Genomic DNA, 19,973 nt, shown 5'->3' on the forward strand with positions numbered 1-19,973 from the left:
TTTAAAGAGTAAAAGAAGAGTTATATTTATTAGAAATGTGTTTTTGACTTCTCAGCAGAGAGACTGGTTAGTAAAAGGTAAAAGTATCATAGCAAAAAGTGTGTTAAGTCAACATTTATATTTTTTCCAAATAAGGATCTAGACCGTCATACATTCTGAGGTGAAATAAAGAAATATATAAAAAAAACAGGAACAAAAGTAAAGAAAATAGAAGGTAAGGGGAGGACAGGCTTTAGTAAACAATTAAACAAAGAGAAACATCGCTGATCATCTCAGCAAACAGTGCAGTAGGAGTAGACTTGTGGAAATGGCTTGGGAGGGAGACTGGTGTCCACATGCACTGAAACATCAGATAAATGCAGCACTAGGTCATTGCATTTACATTTAGACAGTGGATTAAAGAAAGACAGACAGTGAAAAGTGGCACTACGTTTTCTCCTCTGCAGGACTCTGATCTTACTGGCACTTCGCTTGTTGCAGGAAATTAACGGATCAGGATGAGCTGCTCATAAGACAAGTCTGACAAAGCAGACGTACAGTAGGTGGAGTATTTGTGTTGCAGTGCCTTGCAAAGAGTATCGATGTCCATTAATCTTTTCCACATTGTATCCTGCTCCAACCATGTTTATAGGGGGATTTTAGTGATGGACCCACGAAGTTGTGCACAATTGTTAGGATGGATAAAGAGCATTAGATTTTAGCTCTGGGCTATGACTGGACCTTTCTAAGACATCTATATATCTATATATATGTGTGTGTGTGTTTTCATCTATATCCCTCACACTATTAGTTTTCCAAAACAGACAGGCCTTTGCACATAGGACAAAAAGCTTCATTTTTCTTCTGATCTGACCAGAGCACCATGTCCTCCAGGTTTAAATGTTTGCTGGGTCAGCTGTGTGGCATGCAGAAAACTTCAAACAGGAACTTTTGCTTCATATAGGTGTCAACATAAATCATGACTAAACCAAACTGTTTTTTTTCTTTATCACACATACAACCCTTTAAGGGCATCAGCACCTATGCAGCTAAAAATATAGAGAAAGAGGGGCATTGAGGTGAGCGATGTGTTTTTTCCTCTAAATACATCCTTTTACCTGAGCTATGGAAGTCTGCAACTCCTTTGGAGATACCAGGGATCTCTTAGTTGATGATTAAAGCTCTCTTTGCCTGGTGTCTGAGAATCTCTAAGAAGGTTTTGAGATGTGCTATGCACTTTTCCAGATTACGCACCATTAACAGTGCTCTGAGAGAGTTTAGAAGGCTGGGCTGCTGTCCGTCAAGAGTAAAAGGTTGATCTGTTCTGTTTCTTCTTTCACAATTATGCACAACTTTGCTTCTCTCACAAAATGTGGATAAAACATTAAAATTGGCACCATAAATACTTTTGCAAGGAGCTGTCTTTGGCTGATTAGATTGCTCCAGATGGAGTGTAGGGTGTGTGTAGAGTCAGAGTACCGGTTGGTTGAGAGTATGAGAATGTGGGAGAGTTGGAAAGAGAATCTAGGTGTACAGAAATAGAGAAAAGTTGGCCTAAAGCCGAGAAAAGGTGGGAAACTAACGAGACTCGTGTTTGTGTGAGTGGAAGAGAGAGAGAGAAAGAGAGACCGGTCAATGTTCAGAACACTTACTGTTGGCTATGCTGGTGGCAGTGAAACTGTCTGCCATTCCTGAGACCTGGCTGGCAATGCTGATCTCACTGGCCCTCCGTTGGCCCCGGGAGACGGGGCCCATTATGGGAGATGAAGGGTACGAACTGTCCATGAAGACACCACCATGAGACTGAACAACATCCGCTATTGAGCCCAAACAAGGAGATCCCATTAGACAGAGACACACAGGTAAGGTGGGTAACTCACAGTGACTGGGTGAGAGGCGAGAAATGAGGCCCCACAAGTACAGTAGGGGGGTGGGGTGTGTGAAAAACCAAATGAACATGCTAGCTGCGGTCAGATTTATTCAACTGACTGACATGTAAATATACCATCAAACACCTATAACAATTAAAGCTGGAGTATAAGCTTGAAACTATATATAAGGTCAATTATTTGGAGAAATGGGGCTGGAGATTTTATAAGATCAGACAATCGCCAAAAGAAAACACAAGACTCAGTTTATCAAAAATATAGATACTAAGCTTCACGTTTAGCCAACAAAGCAGCACAACAATGGGTTAAAATGACTCCCAAAGCAGAAGTTTCCACTTGTCAACATCACGAAACCCAAAATCATAGAAACGATACAGAATACACTTGGTGGTAGCAGCACAGCACAAACCAGAAATCCTGCACCCTCAATACACACGACAGCAGAGGGAGACACACTACAACAGATGCTCAGCAGGTTCGTTTCCATGAGTATTTCCATCGCTTAAAATATCGATATGTTGGGATTTTGGTTTAAAACATACAAAACAAAAAAACCTCTTTAAAAAAAAGTGATATCTGTTCAAGCAACCAACAGAAGTTATCATCAGGAATTTCATTATAATTTTAAGCACATCAAAGCAGCTTTTATTACTTTTTTTATACCGTAGAATGTTAGGTCAAGTAATATCGGGAGCTGGCGGCCTAGTGGTTAGGACATATAGCTTGGAATCCTGAGGTTCTGAGTTCAAGCCCCACTCCCACAGACTGCCACTCTGGGTCTCTGAGCAAGACCCTTAACCCCCCACTGCTCCCCGGGTGCCCCAAGATGGCAGCTCACTGCTCCCCATGGGGACGGGTTAAATGCAGATGTAAATTGTCAATGAAATGGGGAACAAAAGTCAACAAAAGGATAAAAAACAGCTAACCCATGTAAAAGTTACACAAACTTAACAGAAGCAGTGTTTCTATTAAAATGAAAATACCAGAAAATAAAGAATCTGGTTGATGAAATCTAATATGTGTTTTTTGGCCGATATCTGATATTAATACTAACTGGGACATCCCTAATTTAACCGGGGTGCAAAAGTTTTAACTAAATATGGATTTTCTCCCAAACAGTCAAACTAACGTATATAGGCTCAAATATATTGATACAGCTCCCACGCTAATTGAGGAAAATGTGTCTTAGTGACTTACAGAGAATCCACAAACATTTTGCAGCCGTAAAGAAAGGCGAAAATATGGATATTTCACCTGTTCATCACAAAAGCTAATACTCTATTGGCTCATCATGGCATCATTTCCACCAATAGTTTTCTTATCTTTTACTCTTGGAAACAACAGCGATGGAAATACTCAGAGAATATATAAAAAATATGCCAAACCAGTCTGATCTCTTAGGCACACAACAGGAAAATAAAAAAGAGAAGCAAGCCACAAATGGAGGGAGTGAATGAACAAGGATGGAGGAAACATGGAGGTGAACGGGAGATGCTACACACACTCAAAGGTGGTGGGTGTTGCTCTCAGGGAGCTGTCCTGCCAGTTTAGCACGGGAACAGGAATGCAGGTCTCACTGATGGTCTCCTGACAGCGGAAGGACAGGGGGGGCCCGCTATCAAGTAGCAGCTGAGCGTTGCTCTGGACTGTCTCCACTACAGAGGGAGTTGGAGGAGTGGGTGGAAGGGAGGAAGGGGGGAGGCAGAGGTCAGGGGTTGGTTTATAGGTGTGCGGATATGGGGACAGGAGACCGAGAGAGAGAGGAGTAAGGAAAAAAAAGACAAGGAAGACACAAAAACATATGAAGCAAGAACATGAAACGAGAAAGAGGTCAGGACCTCTGGACCAAAACTGTTTCCCAGCAGGAATGGCAAATTTCAAACACTTAAGAATGCAAACTGAACCCAAGAGGATGGACCATACTGCTCTTTCTTTCAGAGAGTGTTAATAGATAGATAATGCTAATACAGATGCACTTACTGCTCAGGTTCACCCAGAGCAGTCTGGGTTAGGTTTAAAAAAAAAAAAAAAAGACATTGTGAAGAAAAATAAATAAAAATTGTTCATCAACCAATGCTGCCTGCCTTCAAAGAAGAAAAACGGCACAATTTACTTTATACATCAGGTCAATAATGAATAAAGACCTGAGGCTGTTTTCAACAGAAACCTTTCAAAGCAAAAAAGGTAAAAACTGATGGACTCGGAGGATTTTATGGGGAGAAATATATCCAATTAAAGCAGGGAAATTATACACCTTTTTTTCTGATTTTAATACATTTTGGTAAAAGGCTGTTAAATAAAATAAAACTGAAAAGGTGAAAAGAAGTAAAGATGTTCTAAATGTCTTTTTTTAAGTGTCTCTGTATCTTAGTTTGGGAGAAAAACATCCAGCTTTCAGGCGTACGTTTGCAACCTGCAGGCAAATGATAGCATAAAAAACAGGTGGTTGAAGAGCTAAGGATTACTTTATTAAATTTAATGTTCCAAAAGAGACAACAAGCATGACATTGACCGTTTTTAGATAAATAACAGAAGACAACCAGTAGAAAAAGGATTTACTTTGCTCTTTCACTTGCTGGCTTTTGCCTTCATACGTCACTCCTAAGTGTAACTCACCCAGTAAGGTCGAGTTTCCGTCTCCCAGGGGGAAGCGTTGGTAACGGGGGACACTAAAGGGGGGGAGGAGGTGAAATTTCCTCTCCAATAGAGGCTCCAGGCGGGAGGCAGAGGGATCAGCTGGGTGGAACAAGTTATAGACCTGCTGACAGGCCGGCCTCAGCTGGGCCACTAGAGGGGGAAATCAAACCAAAGATATGGGGAATGAGATCAAAGGAACAAGATAAATAATTAAGGCATTTTTAATAAAACATTTTAAATTTAAGAAATTCCAAAACACATTTAAAACCACTGCCTTTCGTTTTATGGAAAAGCTCACCATCCAGCATAGGGATTACAGTTTTCCTCAAAGCCAGCACCAAGCCCAAGGGAGACCCAAAGAGGAAAACGTCCGCCACTTCAAAGTCGAACTTCCCCAGGGAGCTTCCGTCCAGCATGGTGCTGCTGCTGGACCTGCGGGACACTGCGTCATTCCGAAGGACGCTAGAGTGCAAGCTTAAAACAAACCACAGCTGTTAGTCCTTTTGTACCTTCATCTTTTTTCATCTTATTAACGCTCCACAAAGGGTCAACACTGAGACACTGCATTCAGTACTAATTTTGCATGGTATGGATACTGATAACAAATGTTCATTTTAGATTTTATTACCATTTGCACATTAAAAGGAGAACACTTTAGACAACCTTAAAGTATTGTCAAATTTAGCATTAAAATTTAGATTATTTGTTTTGCATTTATTTACATGCTTACTTAACTAGCATCTGGCTGGTTAACCAAGAGCGTTTTTCATTTCAACAAAAATATTTTTTATGTCTCTACTTATCTTAAAAATTCTGTTTTTTCATCTCACTGTATCGGAAATTGAAATGGAGTATTTCTTGGGTATCGATATTAAATTTGACATTTTTACTATTGTGACAACCATTTTATAAAGATATGAAAAAAAAGGATATAAAGAGATTCTAACAGATCAACACAAAGTAATGCTTGATATTAAGGGGTGTTAAGTATGACACAAAACGTTCCTTTAGGAAAGACTGTTAAAAAAAAAAGCCATTGCTGATAGAAAACCTACGAGTTCATGTTGCAGATTTTGCCAGCAGCCATGTATGGAAAATAGAGGACATTCTGATAAGATACATTTTTTTTCACCTTTCTGATTGATGGAAAACAAGGAATGCATCCCCCTGATTATTTCACCTTCCCTGTGAATCATGATGGAGGCAGCTTCTCGCTGAGAAGGACGATTTTCTTCAACAGGAACAGGGAAGTTGCTTGGAGTTGATGGGAAGGAGGAATCTTTTTAATGTAAAACGGGACAATTCTTGAAGAAAACCTATATGAGGCAGCAAAATGCTTGGGATGGAGGTCAAAATTTGAACTCTAGGAAAGCGGCAAGAAACTAACAGCCAGGGCTATAATGGAATGGTTAAGCTTATCTATGTGTTTGAATGGGCCTGAGTCCAGAGCCCGGTCTACATATGAATCTATGGCAAGACCGAAAGATAGAGGATCCACGTTCTTTCTGTTGTACAGGGATGAAAATATAATACATGGACATATGGCAAAAGACAAACAGCTCTAACTTTTACCAAGCAGTGACCCAGGAGGGCTCAGCACATGTTCCAGACTTTTAGGGAGAAATAGATATTCTATCTCCTTCATATAATTGTACTGGCCTGAAATATAAGATGATATTAAAGATAAAGTAAAGGAAGGGAATTAATTTGAAATGAATGTAAAAGCTTAGAGGGAATTAATACTTTTTTCAAAGCAGTACTACCACAACGTGTACAGTATATGCAGTACTGGCGCCCCCCAGGGGCGTGTTTTTTTAACAGTCCTCTCCACACATAGGACCATGCTGCCTGTCCTCACCAACCTCAACAACACAATGGCTGCTGTGAATTACTGCCTTTTCCAAGCTTTGCGGTGTAAGGTTTGTCCACAAAACAGGACAGCTCCAATGAGCTTCAATGAGGTCTGCAGAGAAGATCATCTCGGCCAATATTATCTCCATCCAGAACTTGTGCAGGTTTAAGTTCGGGAAAAGGGGCCAGGAAACATTTCTGTTGATCCCACATAAACTGTTCAGGCTTTTTACCCTCAGGTTGGCACCGCAGAGCACCGTGTTGTAACAACTTGTCTCTCCCATGAACACCCAGATCTAAACCAGGCATATCTGGATTCCTTCAACCACCTCCTCCTCATTTGTAGAAACATGTATGCACACATATTTACAATTCAATGTCCATAAAACATCTTCAATGAGAGCAAAGAGGAACCAGAGTGAAGTTCCTTGTTTGTGTGTGCAAACTTATGATTAAAACTTATTCTGATGATTGTCAAGAGATCCATGCTTTTGCTCTGGTATGTATTAATGTCATCACTCACCTTGACAAAAAAGCTTGGTGCTGTTTAATTGTGTCCATCTCGTAGGTGGAGGAGTCACTTCTCTTGCGTGGCAGCTGCCTCTTGGTCTCATCGCTTGAAGTGGCACGAGGAATATCAATGTTACTGCGACTGAGGTGGCGGCTGCCCTCCAGGGTTGGAGAAGAGGATCCATGTCCACTGTTGACAATGATCCCTGGAGAGAGAAGGTCTTGGTCCTACATGAGCAAAGATAACAAATATTCCTTTAAAAAAAAAAACTGTATCATAATGGCCAGTTTAGGATGTTAATGCTTCCTTACCTGCACGCTGATGACACTGCCCCTGCGGCTGCTGTTCTGGCTTTCATTTACGGCAGGGGAGCTGTGACAGAGAGCATCAAATCCCAATATTCCTCCCACGCAGTCCCCAATGAGACAAACCTGGAAAGAGAAGTAAAAATGAAAGCGTAACAATAGTTGTATGTAATTTAAACATCATTCTTCTTAAAAAGTTTTAACAGGAGTCATCTTTATCTATATCCATGATACGTTTGAGGAGAGACCATCAACATAAGTAATTTTGTCAGAAATTTTGATTCCAGCCTATGATTAACTGAAGGATGAATCATCTCTGAAGTCATTATATATATATATATATATATATATATATATATATCTTTAACTCTTCATTTCTAAGCAGCGAATCACATGGCGGCAACTCAGTGCATTTAGGCATGTAGACATGGTTTAAGACAATCTCCTGCAGTTCAAACCGAGCATCAGTATGGGGAAGAAAGGTGATTTGAGTGACTTTGAACGTGGCATGATTGTTGGTGCCAGAAGGGCTGGTCTGAGTATTTCAGAAACTGCTGATCTACTGGGATTTTCACGCACAACCATCTCTAGGGTTTACAGAGAATGGTCCGAAAAAGAAAAAACATCCAGTGAGCGGCAGTTCTGTGGGCGGAAATGCCTTGTTGATGCCAGAGGTCAGAGGAGAATGGCCAGACTGGTTCGAGCTGATAGAAGGGCAACAGTGACTCAAATAACCACCCGTTACAACCAAGGTGGGCAGAAGAGCATCTCTGAACGCACAGTACGTCGAACTTTGAGGCAGATGGGCAACAGCAGCAGAAGACCACACCGGGTACCACTCCTTTCAGCTAAGAACAGGAAACTGAGGCTACAATTTGCACAAGCTCATCGAAATTGGACAATAGAAGATTGGAAAAACGTTGCCTGGTCTGATGAGTCTCGATTTCTGCTGCAACATTCGGATGGTAGGGTCAGAATTTGGCGTCTACAACATGAAAGCATGGATCCATCCTGCCTTGTATCAACGGTTCAGGCTGGTGGTGGTGGTGTCATGGTGTGGGGAATATTTTCTTGGCACTCTTTGGGCCCCTTGGTACCAATTGAGCATCGTTGCAACGCCACAGCCTACCTGAGTATTGTTGCTGACCATGTCCATCCCTTTATGACCACAATATACCCAACTTCTGATGGCTACTTTCAGCAGGATAATGCGCCATGTCATAAAGCTGGAATCATCTCAGACTGGTTTCTTGAACATGACGATGAGTTCACTGTACTCAAATGGCCTCCACAGTCACCAGATCTCAATCCAATAGAGCATCTTTGGGATGTGGTGGAACGGGAGATTCGCATCATGGATGTGCAGCCGGCAAATCTGCGGCAACTGTGTGATGCCATCATGTCAATATGGACCAAACTCCCTGAGGAATGCTTCCAGCACCTTGTTGAATCTATGCCACGAAGAATTGAGGCAGTTGAAGGCAAAAGGGGGTCCAACCCGTTACTAGCATGGGGTACCTAATAAAGTGGCCTGTGAGTGTGTGTGTATATATATATATATATATATATATATATAGGGAAAAAAGAAAGTATTTGAAACGTTTCCTTTCCAGTAAGACGACAGCACTAAACACGCAGCCAGAGAACAATTGTTTAAATTGGAAAATAAAAGCATTTTCACATGTTAGCATGACAGAATCTACCCCCAGACTCAGAAACAACTCAGAATCTGTAGATGAAGACTCAGATTGAACCAGTTAATAAAGAAAAATGGGCACAAATTTCACTCTAGTGGTGCAAATACATACTATTAAGGCCTTACAGTAGAAAATGCAGCAAAGTATTGACATGTCATGCTCCTTTTTTATTTTTACTAAAAAAAAAAAAATACAGTATGCACGATACATAAAATAAATTCCAATAAATCACATTAAAGTTTGTGGCTATAAAATGAGTCTATGAAAACCTTAAAAGGCCTCCTGCTATAAGAACCCAGTTTCTGACACAATAGCAGCATGGATGCCAGAGATGGGGGATCTGGAGGCAACAGGTCATCTCCGTGTCATGTGTTTGGTCTGCCCAGTCACTGAACCAGGTGAGTCCAATCAGAGTGAATTAACCTGTGCAGATTGGACTCACCTACTTCAGTGGCTGGGCAGAACAAAAATAACAGAAATGACTTGTTGACTCCAGATCCCCCATCTCTGGTGGATGCTGTTACAAACATCACCTGACCTGGCCAGTGAAGGCTGCTCCACCCAGAGACTTGATGAAGTCAGCATACACCTGGTTGGCACGGACAATGACAGTGGCCACAGCATCCTGGTACTGTGGAGATGAGGTGGCCAGCAGAGGCAGCGCAGCCAGTGGGATGTGGTCCTGGCTGCTGGACAGACAGCCCTCATCATAGCTATAAGGGCTCAGGCTGCAGCAGAATGCAATAACAAAGAAAATAAAAGGAGAAGCAAAAGTAAATAAATCAGAGGAGATGGCATGAAGCATGATCTGCAATTTTATACCAGGTACACAGCCGCCAGAGACAACAAACACAAACCCTCAGTAAAAACGCCCACATCCAGCCTGCAGAAATAAATTTGTTCACAGGGTTCTTCTTACTTAGAGACTAGAGAGAAGGCCTCGGCACAGATGGCAGGGCAGGGCACCAAGCGGATGGCGATGTGTCCCAGCGCAGCAGGGTAGTGAACACGCATGACTGTGTCAAAAGCTGTACTGATGGTGTTGACGTCGGCCTGCTTGCTGTTCTGGTCTCCTCCGCCCGTATCCAGGATGTTCCCTCCATGCAGAACCAGAATCAGTACGTGGATCTTGGAAGGCTGAAGGCACTGCTGAGACGAGCTCTCCTGAGGGATGGGAGAGTTGTTATAAAGGTGATGAATAGGGAATGTTTGGAGAGATTGTTTAGTTTACTATCATGACCAAAGACAGAGGGCTTCCTTTGGCTACTAAAAAAACTTTCCCTCACTAATTTCCGTCGACATTCTTAGCAAGGCTGTCCAAACATATACCACAGAACAGACTTCTGTTTACAACCATAGAGGGGCAGAGGACCATGAGAGGGGGGAGACAGAGCGAGCCACCCTCCACCTGTATGACGACAATCATGCTTCTGGAGAATGTCACAATAAACTGCATGGAGTAATGTGTAGTTTTGTCTTCTGTGTTCGATCCAAAACTTCACATTGTCAGAGAACCACCAGAAACGTACACTCAATGCCACAACTGCAAGTACAAGCGAGTTCAACAAAGGGTGCTGGGGTCGAGGGGCACACATGGATCGGGTTTGGTCAATGGCGACGGAGAGGAAAAAAGGGGTGGGCAGTCAGTACTGGGTGGGTGTGGGCCTTCCTGTGGGACTTATTCTGCGCCAAAGTGCTATGGGGCTAAAATGTTTACTTACTGACTGGTGCCTTGTTACCGTGATGGTGGGAATGGGAGAGCTATCGGCTTGACCACTAAGAGAGTCACGCATCTGAACACAAGAGGACAGAAAGGCTCAGGGATCAACAGCCTTTCCCTTATCCTCCAAAGAGTAAAGTCTCATAAACCCAGATAAGCTAAAGGTAATTGCATTTTATTTTTTAGGCTACGAACGAGACCAACTTTAGAGCAGGATGTCAGTTGTGAGATTTTCCTTCCATTTTTGCCATTGTTTTTTTAAGAAAGTTCAATTTTTGACACAGAGCAACATCTGAAGAAACTGGTTAGGTCTGGTTTTTTCAACATGTGGACAAACTTACCTCATCCAGCCTCTCCTCACTCGCTGCTCTTTCATAATCAACGCTCATTTCCTTAAAGCTCTCTGAAAACACATCATTATCACACAGTTAAGCCAGAGAAGAGTTACTGTTGGGAAGGAAGAGTCTGTCAGTGCAGTTCTTCTTACCAGCCATTTCCTCTGTGTCTGCAGCTTCGATCTTGTCTATGAGGTCGTTGGAGTTCCATTTGGCGATTTCCTTTGGGAAAACCTCCTCACCATCTGAGAGATCCTCTAAACATGCACAATAAAAACAGAAAATAATTAGGATTAGGTGATAGAAAAGGATTAGGTGATAAAAAAATGCAACTCTAAGGGTAATTTTTACAAATCAGCATTTGTCTCTCTCTCTCAATACCATATCGTAGTTAAATATGTATAAATAAATATATACATTTAGGACTCATTCTTAGGGGTAAGTTATATGAACAGAATCCTATTACTACATTTTTTCTGCAGTATATACGTCTATCTATTTTCCATCACGCTTTATCCCTACTGGTCCCTATCTCCAGCTGTCTACAGGAAAAAGGCAGGGTACACCATGGACAGGTCGCCAGTCCATTGCAGGGTAACACAGAGACAAACAGGACAAACAACCTATCACGCACACACTCACACCTAAGGAGAATTTAGAGAAGCCAATTAACCTAACAGTCATGTTTTTGGACTATGGGAGGATAACGGTGTACCTGGAGAGAACCCACGCATGATCAGGGAGAACATGCAAACTCCGTGCAGAAAGACGACGGGCGAGAATTGAACCTGGAAACTTCTTGCTGGAAGGCAGCAGTGCTACCCACTCCTCCACTGAGCAGCCCACAGTAAATAAAAAACGTGTTTAATATTTTTTTTTTATTTAAAAATGTATTTCTAAAAAAAACTTGTTGCCACATTTCTGTTGCTACATATAATCACAGGCCCATAAGCGTAAGTAGTGCTCTACAAATGCAGCTAGATTTTTATCAAATTGGTGAGAAGTGCAAGTGTTCGGCTTAAAGAAAGAGTAAAAGTCTGTAGTTCAGGTCTGTGTTAAACCACTGCTGTCCAAAAAACAAAACATTTTTTCACTAGAAATTTTTATGTGCTTCATGCAAGCAGATTATATCGATATTGGCATAAAGAAGAAAACTGATGTAAAAATATGTGAAGAAAAATTTTCAATTTATGCATTATCAGCGTATTTTCAACAGTAACATCACAACATTTGTGGTTTAAGGTCTTGGGTACAAATTAGGGGGGAGCACCAATTGCAGTTTTCGACTGTTTGCAAAAAGCCTGTCATGCCAATGCAGACTTTGAAGGAAATCTACTTTTTTAATAACTTACCCCGTCAGGAGTTATGGGGTTACAATTCACCTGCAATGTTTTAATCTTATTTTACTTAAAACCGTCAAACAATACATAAGAGACAATAGAAATTTGCTTTAGCTGCACATGAGGCGGTGCTCTCAAATATAAAGTTTAGCTTTTTGAGTGTGGCTTTTTTAGACATTTGTAAAGGTAAATAAGATCAATAGATAAGACCTGTTTTATATGTAAGCATTGGTTGATCACAACAACCCAGAAGTAATTAAACCAGGCCCGATCCAGTTTGTGCACCCCTTAATCCGAACAGGTTAATCTATGGGCACAAAATGGAAGTAAGAATGGGAGAAGATGGTTATGTATTGCCCTCAGTTAGCGTTTAAAAAATGTGTTATCACCCCTAAAGTGCATACCACTTTCTTTCAGAGGTTCTCCTCCTTGACCTTTTCTTATCACATTTGATAAAAAAATGCAATAAAATGTAGGGAACACTTTAAACGTTACCTTTAACCACTTTATTTGAAGCACCACTCACTGCAAGGGCTATAAAATGCATGTCAGGACAAGTATTGTTAAGAGAGAAGAATTATATTTGCAATCTCTCTCATGTCAAGAGGATATATATATACACACACACACACACTATGTATATATATAAAACATAAACATACACACACGTATATATACACATACACACACTTACAGGTAAGAATGAAGATTTGAAAAGGAAAACAAATGTAATCCCATAACTTACCCTTATAAATGTATATCTGTAATCTCATTTTATAACAATGAAAATTAACATAGAAAAGACCTCACTACCATAGCAAGCTAACAATGTAGAAAATCTATTCAAGAAAACCATTAATTCCAGAAAACCCACAGATGTTGGAGATCAACTGATAGTTTTATTAATAAATTTAAGAAAGTATTTTCAAGTGTGCAAAAACAATCAGAGAGACAATATTTCTAAAAACAATCTGAGACAAAAATGGATTTTCACAGATGCAACACATTTGAGATGACTTCATGTGCAGGATCTTCTACGTAAATAATGTCAAAAACTCTTGTGTTGAAAACTTCTTGCATCATTCTGCATAATAAACATGGTCCTCCTTTCACATTTTCATTGCTAAGCTCCTCTTTTCCTGATTTCACATTTTCAGATAGTATTTCTAGAAGTTTCTTTATAACAATCTGGACTTTTGAGTAAAAAAATAAATAAATATAAATATATATATATATATATATATATATATATATATATATATATATATACTTAAAACCTGCCTCTATTTAAAACAATTAAAATTCCTTCAAATATGGGGACGCACACATTTTACAGGTTTTCAATATCTTAACTAAAATACATAAGTTCTATTTTAAAATGTATAATACATTAACATGTGAAATCAGAACTTTATTTTCTTTATAATAAAAGCAGATGTTTTTAAAAGCAGTTTGCAAACATTAAAAATCTTCATTGTGTTCATAAATATTCCTAAAATGGTGATTTTTAGTGCTGTGGGTGTTTATGTCTAATAGGGCCAATTTAAAACCGTCCAGTCTGGCCAGAAAGAGGAACCTCAGAGACTGAGTCTGATCGCAGAGCGAGGTCAGAATGGGCTGAGGTGCACAGAGGACAGTGGCCACAACATATTTGGAGGTTATACAGGTGCTGGTCATAAAATTAGAATATCATGAAAAAGTAGATTGATTTCAGTAATTCCATTTAAAAAGTGAAACTTGTATATTATATTCATACATTACATACAAACTCATATATTTCAGATGTTTATTTTGTTTAATTTTGATGATTACAAATGACAACAAATGAAAATCTCAAATTCATCATATCAGAAAATTAGAATATTACTGAAGACCAATAAAAACAAAGGATTTATAGAAATGTTGGCCAACTGAAAAGTATGAACATGAAAAGTATGAGCATGTACAGCACTCAGTATTTAGTTGGGCCTCCTTTGGCCTGTATTACTGCAGCAATGCGGCGTGGCATGGAGTCGATCAGTCTGTGGCACTGCTCAGGTGTTATGATAGCCCAGGTTGCTCTAATAGTGGCTTTTAGCTCTTCTGAATTGTTGGGTCTGGTGTATTGCATCTTCTTCTTCACAATACCCCATAGATTCTCTATGGGGTTAAGGTCAGGAGAGTTTGCTGGCCAATTAAGAACAGGGATACCATGGTCCTTCAACCAGGTACTGGTAGCTTTGGCACTGTGTGCAGGTGCCAAGTCCTGTTGGAAAATGAAATCTGCATCTCCAAAAAGTTGGTCAGCTGCAGGAAGCATGAAGTGCTCTAAAACTTCCTGGTATGTGGCTGCGTTGACCCTGGACCTCAGAAAACACAATGGACCAACACCAGCAGATGACATGGCACCCCAAACCATCACTGACTGTGGAAACTTTACACTGGACTTCAAGCAACGTGGATGAAGTGCCTCTCTTCTTTTCCTCCAGACTCTGGGACCTTGATTTCCAAAGGAAATGCAAAATTTACTTTCATCAGAGAACATGACTTTGGACCACTCACCAGCAGTCCAGTCCTGTTTCTCTTTAGACGCTTCTGACGCTGTCTGTGGTTCAAGAGTGGCTTGACACAAGGAATGCGACAGCAGAAACCCATGTCTTTCATACGTCTGTGTGTGGTGGTTCTTGAAGCACTCACTCCAGCTGCAGTCCACTCTTTGTGAATCTCCTCCACATTTTTGAAGGGGTTTTGTTTCACAATCCTCTCCAGGGTGCGGTTATCTCTCTTGCTTGTACACTTTTTTCGACCACATCTTTTCCTTCCCTTCGCCTCTCTATTAATGTGCTTGGACACTGAGCTCTGTGAACAGCCAGCCTCTTTAGCGATGACCTTTTGTGTCTTGCCCTCCTTGTGCAAGGTGTCGATGGTCGTCTTTTGGACAACTGTCAAGTCAGCAGTCTTCCCCATGATTGTGTAGCCTATAGAACTAGACTGAAAGACCATTTAAAGGCTTTTGCAGGTGGTTTGAGTTAATTAGCTGATTAGAGTGTGGCACCAGGGGCCATCAATTTTGAACCTTTTCACAATATTCTAATTTTCTGATATGATGAATTTGAGATTTTCATTTGTTGTCATTTGTAATCATCAAAATTAAACAAAATAAACATCTGAAATATATGAGTTTGTATGTAATGTATGAATATAATATACAAGTTTCACTTTTTAAATGGAATTACTGAAATCAATCTACTTTTTCATGATATTCTAATTTTATGACCAGCACCTGTAGCTGTTGAATCAGCAGATAGCTGAGTTCCAGCATCTTCCAAACTGTCTGCAGCCTTCTGATTGGCTCGATAACAGTGCATAGAGACTTGAATTTTATGAGTTTCAATAGTCAAGAACCTTCATCAGACCTTAGACCACCTAGTGCAAAGCATTGCAGGCCTCGGTGCTCAGCTCTGACTTTTTACACAAATCTATTCTTTAATTGTTTTTTTGTTTTTACTGTCCGACCAAAAAGTAACCTGCTTGTGCAAAAGGATGATGTAAAAGTCAGAAAAATTGAGACATGATGGTTCTGACTGCAGACGCTTTGAAAACTATTAGATATACATCCAATTTATTGACACATGGAAGCAGCACAATTATGGTCAATGAATGATTTGGTTCTTTCCAAGATAAAATATAAAAAAGAACAATTTAGATTTAAATATATTTGATAATTTCTCAATTTCTATCTTTCTATCTCTTTCTATCTTAAATCTTTGATCCTAAATGATTAAATCTTGTCAAGTGAAAGTATCTTTCTGCACAGACAGAAAACATTACTTGTTTTGAGCACCTTTCCCCTCAGATTGAGTGTTTTTATCATGTGTTTAGACACCATTTTATGTAGAGTTAAAGAAGAGAATTGTGCTGTTCAGACTGCCATTTAAAAAGTTGCATACTGGATGAAACACAAAAAGATCTGGGCAGTATTTGCCTTCTGTGTGAGCACAAAGGTTTCAGCATACCGAGACATTTGGGACGATGTCATTCAGCTGTGTGCTAAACAAGCTTCATATGGGATGTTGCTCAAATTTAGGCATATGAAGGCAAGTGACCTAAAACTTCTGGCAATAACCGTTTGACATCTGAAGTTTCTGTTTTAAGTGTCCAGAACCTTTGGTGTAACTGTAGGACAAATATCCCAAGACACATGGGCTCCTTTCAGATAAATGGGGAAGACAACAGAACATACCCTTCCTGCAAACCAAAGACATGCTTCATAAGTGAGAAAATGTCCAGTCACCTGAGCCTCCTCATATTAACAGCCAGAGCAGTATTCAAGAAGTTGAAATCAATGGGATCTTTGCAGAAAATGGCTGGTAAAGGACCCAAGTGCAAATAACTATGTAGAACTTTATACCACAATTGAAACAGACAGCATTGATAATAGGACAGATTGTCAGTTTGGATTCAGGCTTGTTAAATTGACATTTTCTTTTGCTAAAAACTAAGGTATGTTGTTCAAATAATCAAATAATCAGTGAGTGGGTGCTGGTAAAAATTCAAAGGTAATTCCTGCAGTTATTTCAACTACTCACATGTAGAAACATGTTAAAACTGGAATGAATGCAGATGAATGAGCGAGCAGAGTTGGTGTAAAAGTAAAACTGATGCAAAATGTTCAAGGTTTATTGTTTGAAATGAGTTCTGTGTGTTTGACAGAGCCGAGTGTTTTTAGTGAACTGATTTGTAAACTGGACATCAGGATGAAAGCTGGGCCCACTCCTGAGTCCGCAGCCACCTTTCTTCAGGGAACCTATTTGATTTGCAGACCCAAAGCATGCTGGGTATCTGGGAAGCTTAAGAACTGATCTGTGGTTAAAGACAGGCATGCAGAGCAGTTGAGAAAAAAAGGAAAAACTGTTAAATGCAAACTGTGTATTTAAGAACTTTACCATGAGCGTCAAAGAATTCTTCGTCCGAGCTGTCATCCGAGTCCCGCGCTATGCTCTGCATCCTCCATTCTGAGATGCTGTGACGCGATGGGCTCACTGTTAAACCACAAGAAGCAAAAGGGCTCACTGTTATTAGGAGACATTTTTATTTTTCCAGCTTCTTTTTAAACAAATACACGACCAATAAGGCAACCCCACATCACCAATCTCATGCACAAACATGGTGTTATATAAACACGCAACAGTCTCTGCGGTGCGCTAATGGGCTGCATAATGGTCAGGGGTGATGTGTGAAAAGTGAGACCCAACGCCGCCCAAACTCCCAAAACCTAAGGCTCCAGAGGAGGAGCGTGTTGCGCGCTAAGAGTCGGTCCCGTCTGTCACATGTCTATAACCGACACCTCGTGTGTGATTAAGGCAGCGGAGGAGAGAGGGGTAGGGGCACAGCTGTGGCTGTCAGGACACACAGACTAAACAGCAGATGGGGGAGGGATGTGGGGGATCTGTGATGTCAGCACTGCTACTAAAAATAGCTTCATGGAGGACCACGAGGGGTGGTGGTGGAGAGGTTGTTCCAGAGGGTGAAATGAGGTGGGCAGGAAGAAACTAGGGGTCCATGAGGATGCTGCAGCGAACACCATCTTAAAGGAAGGATGGCACATGGGCGTGTTAGGACATGTGATCTGTGATGTCAGAGGTGATTCTATAAATAGACCCAGCTATGAAAAAAAACTGCTGAAGCTAGACACTCGTACAAGGGTGAGAGTACGGAAAAGCATTGTGGATAAAAGTAAAAAGATCTAACTGACTATACTGCCACGTGAGCACGACTGTCTGTGTGCTACTATACCTCTGACCAAGTTATTTAAAGGTTTTTATATGTTGTCTGCTCCTAAATCTGCCTGCATAGTAAGCAGGTCCAAGGGTTACGCTGGGGTTACACAGTTATAAAGCAGCTTCCCTCCATAGTTAAGACACCTGTGTTAAAACATGTCAATAACATCATACACAAAATGTCCCAATTAAAAATCAGAAAAAAAGGGTAAATTATGCGGTGAATTTGACAGTACTTAAGATTTTGCATTAAAATCTGAATTATTATATAAGATGGATAAAATAGGAAGGTTATTTAACTGAATCAAGAGCTGCCTTGATAACCGGGTTATAGCTGATAGATTTGATTAAACAAGTATAAAATATGCAAAACGGATCCAATTATATTGTAAGGTTAAGATGGTGATGTGTCAGAAGTGCTACATAACCGCGCTAAAGTTTAAGTTGAACTGAACCGTGAAAAACGAGGCTGGACCCAAGGAGCAGAGTTTATCTTGGCATTACAAGATAAACTCTGCAGGACAGAAATAAAAAGGAGGACAGAAATAAAAAATTGAGGATCTCCAAAACGGTTAGAGATCTGATAAATTTATACGGTAAAATATACTGCTGCAATAAAAAGCCAATTTCACTTCATTACTTTTTCCACGTCTTTACTCTCGTCAATTATTGTAAGAAATCTACAAGCTAAAGGGAAGACACTGGCTTGGTTCAATGAGGTGTAAATGTACAGGACCTATAATATTTTGTAGATTTGGTATAATTTCATTAGTATTTGCGTGAATCATTTTATTAAAAGAGCATAACATTTGGTATTTAGGATTTGTAATATCTTATTTAAAGAAAAAAAAAAACATGAACTGATCTATCCAGTGAGTCTTTGGAGAATTTGTCACCAAGGCTGCCAGCAGGTTCATGTTTCTGAGCTTCTACTTTATTTAATCCAAGTCAGACAGGAGGAGGCAGCAGCACCCATGGAGTGGCGTCTCCACCTGCACACTATCATTGGTCTATAAACCTGGATCCTGGAAAAATCCAGTTTAAAGTTTAAGCTACCCAGAAAAACACACAAAGGATTAAAGTTATAGGTCTGTGGCTCCTTAGGGAAGAAGAAAGTAAATTTAATAACTTTGCCCATTTGATTTGGAAACTTACTGGGTGTTTTCTTTATATTTTTGCTGTTTTTTTTTTTATTATCATTTTGGATTTTTGTTTTAATCCTCCTCTTTTTTTAGCTCAAAAACTTCATGTTTTAAATATGTACATTTGGAACATCCCATTTAGGGAAATATATAAATTCTCTCTCTGTGTAAAAATGTAATACTTATGCTTGCTCCATTACTCAAACTTGGTCATAAGTTTGAGACTCTTTAACTTAAAACAACTGTATTAAGGTATATCAAGATGGCACTTGATATACTTTCTTATCCCATGTAGGTTCTGACGGTGAAGACTAATTTGCTTTATGACTGACTCGTGGTACAGATGAGAACTGTGAGAAGAAGGAAGAAAGGGAAAACATGCAATAGTTGATCTGTGTTGGACAGAGGAGACCACATGTTGAAGACGCCGTTCACCTCCTCTCTTGGATGAGCGGGAGGACCTGGATGAGGTGGACCACTGCTTGGTGAGCACACCTCGTGGCTGCAGAGTCTCTACTGATCTAGTGACTGTTTCGTCAGCCTCAATGGAGCTAATTGCTTCTTTGGCCTCCTGCTCTTTGTCTGGAGATGGAGCACTGCCATTGGCTTCTGTCGCCTCCTCCACCTGGCAGTATTGGGCCATCTTCGTGGCTAAGGCTAGCTGGGTTTCCAGCTCCAGCTGCCGGATGTTCTCAATGGTTAGACCGTACCACTCATCCTGCCAGCACCAGGCCTGCCGGTGGGCACGCACCATGACCTTTCTCAGCCCTAAAGAAAAATAACAAGCAGTCAAATGGCTAACAGACTT

The 19,973-nt window shown here is 40.4% G+C and overlaps 1 protein-coding gene across 8 annotated transcripts in view; it reads right to left on the reverse strand.

The window, feature by feature from the left end:
- The window catches only part of LOC119790119 (membrane-associated phosphatidylinositol transfer protein 2-like), a 59,090-nt gene that overhangs the window by 4,965 nt on the left and 34,152 nt on the right, over positions 1–19,973 (reverse strand). For 3 of the 8 annotated variants that reach the window (XM_038295478.1, XM_038295473.1, XM_038295474.1), the window contains exons 6-18: positions 19,601–19,933; positions 17,190–17,285; positions 11,077–11,181; positions 10,931–10,992; positions 10,591–10,662; positions 9,789–10,033; positions 9,408–9,597; positions 7,179–7,298; positions 6,880–7,094; positions 4,804–4,979; positions 4,485–4,655; positions 3,371–3,523; positions 1,632–1,796 (exon numbers count right to left, since the gene is read on the reverse strand). In XM_038295478.1, coding sequence (XP_038151406.1) covers positions 1,632–1,796; positions 3,371–3,523; positions 4,485–4,655; positions 4,804–4,979; positions 6,880–7,094; positions 7,179–7,298; positions 9,408–9,597; positions 9,789–10,033; positions 10,591–10,662; positions 10,931–10,992; positions 11,077–11,181; positions 17,190–17,285; positions 19,601–19,933 — 2,103 coding nt within the window. The remainder of the gene's footprint in view (positions 1–1,631; positions 1,797–3,370; positions 3,524–4,484; positions 4,656–4,803; positions 4,980–6,879; positions 7,095–7,178; positions 7,299–9,407; positions 9,598–9,788; positions 10,034–10,590; positions 10,663–10,930; positions 10,993–11,076; positions 11,182–17,189; positions 17,286–19,600; positions 19,934–19,973) is intronic. The other 5 variants (XM_038295479.1, XM_038295476.1, XM_038295475.1 and 2 more) reach the window with 4 other exon arrangements.

Source organism: Cyprinodon tularosa, unplaced genomic scaffold, assembly GCF_016077235.1.
Source record: "Cyprinodon tularosa strain WSP-4 unplaced genomic scaffold, ASM1607723v1 ctg356, whole genome shotgun sequence".
NCBI classification, from domain to species: Eukaryota; Metazoa; Chordata; class Actinopteri; order Cyprinodontiformes; family Cyprinodontidae; genus Cyprinodon; species Cyprinodon tularosa.